Source organism: Euphorbia lathyris, chromosome 4 (assembly GCF_963576675.1).
Source record: "Euphorbia lathyris chromosome 4, ddEupLath1.1, whole genome shotgun sequence".
Lineage (NCBI taxonomy): Eukaryota > Viridiplantae > Streptophyta > Magnoliopsida > Malpighiales > Euphorbiaceae > Euphorbia > Euphorbia lathyris.
In genome coordinates this window covers 3,181,501-3,187,500 of record NC_088913.1, presented here as the reverse complement: position 1 = coordinate 3,187,500, position 6,000 = coordinate 3,181,501, and the positions used below count along the sequence as shown (strand labels likewise).

The 6,000-nt window shown below is 37.7% G+C and overlaps 1 protein-coding gene across 1 annotated transcript; it reads left to right on the top strand.

Annotated features, from left to right (window-relative positions):
• The first annotated feature begins 3,518 nt into the window (after positions 1–3,518).
• Positions 3,519–5,843, top strand: LOC136227021 (subtilisin-like protease SBT3). Its single transcript, XM_066015754.1, has one exon. It carries the CDS (start codon positions 3,519–3,521, stop codon positions 5,841–5,843), a length of 2,325 nt encoding a protein of 774 aa, XP_065871826.1.
• The last annotated feature ends 157 nt before the right edge of the window (positions 5,844–6,000 follow it).

The window sequence follows — 6,000 nt, the reverse complement described above, 5'->3', positions numbered from 1 at the left end:
CGTGAGCGGAAAGGCAAAGAAAGGGAAGTACATGGGGCAATAACTAATTCTAAAGGCTAAAAAAAAAGGCACTCATCAGTCAGCTCGGCCCCTTTCCTATTCAGCTTTGCCGCCTATTTAATATAATAGGTCCCGGCCGCCCGCCCTTATTCATCTATACTCGCTGCCACGCAACGCACGACCCAATAGGAACGATTTCATCGCCCCTCTCCAGATAAGAAGCAAAACGCGCCATCACCTACAGCCCTTTCCTCTGCCGGGGACTTCCATGAAATGAAAACGGGCGGCATTGTCGTATGCTCGACATTTGTTGCCCTGGTTTTTCTCCCGGAGTACTCCTATGGCCGATCTGTCACCCAACTTCCTAATACCCTAAAATAATTATTAGACTTATAGTTTATTGTTTCATCTCGAGTAGATCGGAGAAGATGCATTGCTGTCCGTTGGTGAAGGAATGCCAGACAGAGGCGTTGCTACGTGCAATGGTATGGCTACACACTCAAAATGTCAAAAGAGTTGTCTTCGAAACAGATGTCAAACAAGTTGTGGATGCAATTCTCTTCACATCTATAGATGACTCCGAGTTTGAAGCCTTAATCGTTCCGTGCAAGGAAATGTTAATTACAAATGACTTTTACTTAGTTAAATAGATTCGGCGATAAGCTAACGGAGTGGCTCATGCAATAGCTCAATGGTCTCGTTTTAATATATGTCCTTTAATGGCTTAGTACATCATTTGCCCTCTAAACTTGCCCAAAAAGTTTAATTGGTCCCCTGAATTTTCAAAGTGTCTTGATAGTCCTTTTAACTTGCACAAACTGCTCAGTTAACCCCTGAACTTGCATAAAATGTAATCAATTGATCACTCGATTGTGAAAAACTAAGTTAATGCGGAAGATGTATTCCACACATCTTACAATGTTATTAAATAATTCAAAAATATATTAAAAATGAAGTTATTATCTGCTCAACTATAAATTTTGTTTTCTCTAATATTAGAACTGTATACTCCGATCTTTGTCGTTTTACTTTTTTTAAGACGCGTGCAATAATTCTTCCGCATTTAATCTTTTTTTTTTTGCAACCGAGTGATTAATTGATTACATTTTATGCAAGTTCAGGGAGGTAACTGAACATTTTATACAAGTTCAAGAAGCTATTTGGACACTTTTGAAGTTCAAGAGGCCAATCAAACTTTTTGAACAAGTTCAGGGGGCAAATGATGTATTAAGCCTTTTTTTAATTATTCGGATGTAGTTTGAGAGTTGATTGAACCATTATCTCCCTAACACGTGGCGATATTTAACATTCGGACTTAATATATTTTAGTTTAGAAATTTATCTTTTATCTTTTATTTTTCTATTTTTAATCTAAATAATTATTTCCAAATAAGTAAATCTATATGACAGCTTTTTTTAAGACATATCACGTGTGAAGTTTATGTGTCAAAATATTGTCACGTGTCAATGAGATAACGGTTTCATCAAATCTTCATCTAAATTAGGTAAAATTTCATCAATTGAGTTAAAGGCTAAATGTAATCAAATTAGATACAATTTCAAGCACTATCTACTATTGCTCTATTACGATAAATAACTTAGATAATCTAATTTCACGACAACACTACACTATCCATTATCCCGATTCCAAACAAGCTTTACCCTCAAACTTAAAGTAACAAGTGAGGGATTATGACGTGCTTACTTAAACGGCATCAACTGATTCACACTATCGATTTAATACGATTATTATTTTTATATTTATATAGAATAAAGTTTAAAAAAAACTTATGTCACGTTTTGTTAAATTGGTATGTGTAAATTTTTCTTGTCCAAATATAACTGAAGCTTTCGTTTTGTCCAAAACGATGATAAATGGCCGTTAACAATTTTAAAATAAAAAATTCCAAAAATTGAAGTTGTTTAGTACTTAACCAAATTTTTTATTTTCCAAAATCATTATTTTCGAAACTTTTTCTACTCTCTTCTCACCAAACAAACAATCTCAAAGTTGTAATTTTTGAAGTACTTGTTTGTAGTAAAGCAAAAAATCTCCGTCATTTCTTGATTGCAAATGAAAAACTCGGACCCCATTTAAATAAAAGAATTTTACAGGGATTTTTTTTTTTTTTTACTTTACCCTTGTATATATCACATTACAGTACTATTATCACACAATAATCCGTTTGACACCCCTAAATTTAACCCCTACAGATTCTTCCATCAATTGTACAAGCCTGACAAATGTTTCAGATCAGAAATAATTAAACATATCCATGGATCGGATCGGACCGGACCTACCAGACTTTTATATAAAACAAATCCAGCTCAGTCACTATTCATTTAAGTGGACTGGACTCAGATTTAAAAATCAAATCTCAAGCTCAATCCATATAAACCCACCTAAAAATATATATAATTTTTAATTATAAAAAATAAAATTTATACTTAAAATTAAATATTTAATATATAAATATGTAAATGACCAACAGATATGACATTTAAATAAATTTGTTATACTTAAAAGTAAATATTAAATATTTTTTATACTGTCTAGATACTTGTAAATTATTCCCCAATTATGACTATTATGTAATCTACCCTAGTATCAATCGGCAGGCCGGTCCGTGCTATTTTTATCGATTCCAAGCCCGTCCAAAAAATAGACGGGCTTTAACAGGCCTGGATTGGGTTGGGTCTACGATCAATTTTCATTATCCAAGTCCGATCTAAAGGACACGGGCCTAGGCAGACCGGGTGCATACCCGGGCCCATGGACTAATCTAGAAACAACACAAACAACTACAAGTCCTGGACAGGACACCATGGCCGGCTAAAGAGAAAACCTCTGTCACTAAAAATTAATTTTATAAAAAAATGTTGTCAAACTTGCAAAGTTTCTTCTATTTGTAATTTATAAAATGTCCTCTTATGCAATAGATTCCATATTTTTTTATTTGGTTTAATACATCATTTGCCCCCTAAATTTGTCTAAAACGCTTGATTGGCCTCCTGAACTTTTGAAGTGTCTCGATAGCCCCTTGAACTTGTATAAAATATTCAATTAGCCCCCTGAACTTGCGTAAAATGTAATCCATTAATCACTTGATTGTAAAAAAAGTAAGTTAAATGCAGAAAATTTATTACACACGTCTTAAAACAATTAAAACGACCAAGATCGGGGTATGCGGTTCTAATATTAGAGAAGACCATCTTTATAGTTGAGCAAGTAATAACTTCATTTTTAATCTATTTTTGAATTATGTAACAACTTGCATAAAATACGTGGAATATATCTTCCGCATTTAACTTACTTTTTTACAACCGAATAATCAATTGATTATATTTTATCAAGTTGAGGGGGTTAACGGAATATTTTATGCAAGTTGAGGGGATTATCGGGATACTTTGAAAGTTCAGGGACCAATCAATTTTTTTGGACAAGTTCAGGGGCAAATAATGTATTAAGCCTTTTTATTTCATTATATATGTATTAGGCCTTATTTGATACCTGTAAAATGGGTAATCTCATTCATTCTAAATTTGTGTTCACTTTGTTACTCTTTTCAATTTCCAAGTCATCATACGCTGACGATGACCGTCGCGCCTATATCGTCCACATGGACAAATCGTCAATGCCACCTTCGTTCTCATCCCACCATGATTGGTACACGTCAACATTGTCATCGTTGTCATTATTAGACGACAAACCTCCGGTCCACCTCTACACTTACAAGCACGTGATGGATGGATTCAGCGCGGTGCTATCACAAACTCACCTTGACAAACTAGCAGAATTGCCAAGTCATATTGCTACGTATCCCGAATCATTTGGCCATCCTCATACTACTCACACATCGAAATTTCTCGGTTTGAGTAGAAATGATGGATTATGGCCGGCTAGTAAGTTTGGGGATGATGTTATCATCGGTGTTCTCGATACAGGAATTTGGCCGGAGAATGAAAGCTTTAATGACAAAAACATGCCTCCGGTGCCTCAACGTTGGCGTGGGATATGCGAGAGTGGAGTAGAGTTCAACGCGTCTCATTGCAACAAAAAGCTTATAGGGGCTCGGAAGTTTAGCCAAGGGATGAAGCAACATAGACTAAATATTTCAACGACAGACGATTATGATTCTCCGAGAGATTACTACGGTCATGGATCGCATACATCATCGATAGCCGCGGGTAACTGGGTGCAAAACGTTGATTATTTCGGGTATGGTCGAGGAACAGCTCGAGGTATGGCACCATTAGCTCGGATAGCCATGTATAAAGTGATATTCTATAGCGATTACGATGATTACGACGCTGCAGCAACTGATGTGCTTGCGGGCATGGATCAAGCGATAGAAGATGGCGTGGATGTCATGTCGTTGTCGTTGGGTTTCGACGAAACACCCTTCTTCGAGAACCCAATCGCTATAGGAGCATTTGCCGCTATGAAAAAAGGGATATATGTTATATGTGGAGCTGGAAATGACGGCCCGAACAAATACACCATCCTCAATGGAGCTCCGTGGCTAACAACAGTTGGTGCGGGAACGATTGATCGCCAGTTCGGAGCGCAAATTACACTCGGGGATGGAATAATCACCGTGACCGGACAATCCTTTTATCCGGAAAATTTGTTGGTCTTGAGGGTTCCTTTATATTTCGGACATGGAAATCGAAACAAGGAACTATGCGAATGGGGCTCGTTAGATCCCAAAGAAGTTGCTGGCAAATTTATTTTCTGTGACCATAATGAATCATCGGTGTTTCGACAAGAATCTGATCGGGACGTTGCAGGAGCTGTCGGAGCTATCTTCAGCGAAAATGACGGGGAATTCGGAGATGTTGACGACTTCTCTCAGCCGATTGTTCTAGTGAATACAAAAGATGGAGACTCGATTAAGAATTATATACGCAACACACCAAATGCAACGGTTAGTGTTGCATTTGGAAAAACTATATTAGGCGCTAAACCAGCTCCGAAGGTCGCCTATTTTAGCTCGCGAGGACCCGATTTAATATCACCGTGGATTCTGAAACCCGATATATTAGCTCCAGGGTATCATATTTTGGCAGCTTGGGTTCCTAATAGAGCCTTTGCACCGATTCACGAAGGCGACTATTTGTCGACAGATTATGCTATTATCTCCGGCACATCAATGTCATGCCCGCACGCAGCTGGTATAGCTGCGTTACTCAAAGCCGCGCACCGTGACTGGAGCTCAGCCGCGATTCGATCAGCAATGATGACTACAGCTTATGTAAAGGACAACACAAATGGTATAATCACAGATATGGTCAATGGCGTTGCTTCTACGCCTCTCGATTTCGGAGCAGGGCACTTGGATCCGAACAAAGCGATGGATCCGGGGCTAGTTTATGATGTTCAGGTGGAATATTACATCGACTATTTATGCGCATTGAACTACACGAGCAAGCAAATTCAGATTATAATCGGAACATCGAATTATACTTGTAGTCGTGCTAGTTTGGATCTTAATTACCCGTCTTTCATGATCACCTTGAATGACACGAACACGACGACCTTGACATTCAGGCGAACGTTAACGAACGTGGTAGATACTGATTCGGTTTATAATGCGGTGGTGGAACTCCCTCCGGGAATGAAAGCTGTCGTGCAACCTTCGGTGCTAAGTTTTCGGGGAAAACATAGCAGTGCGGAGTTTAATTTGACAGTTGAGATCAATTTGGAAGCTGATGGTTTGATTCAACAGAATGATTATTTCGGGAATTACGGATTTTTGAGCTGGAATGAGGTTACGGGGACTCATGTCGTTACAAGTCCTATTGTGTCTGCAATTGCAGGAGCAAAAAAAGAATATCATTGAGCTGAGAATCTGAACATCAAAAAAAAATTATAGAATTTTTATTTAAATTTAATATCAAGAAACTAAATCTGTCGTCAAATATCAGAAAATTACTACCGGATTTAACGAAAGAGAGTTAAACATATCCAAGCATTCGAAACCTGATAAGTGCACGGTA

Coding starts and splice junctions, on each gene's coding strand:
- LOC136227021 (XM_066015754.1), top strand. CDS start 3,519: ATGGGTAATCTCATTCATTCTAAATTTGTGTTCACTTTGTTACTCTTT.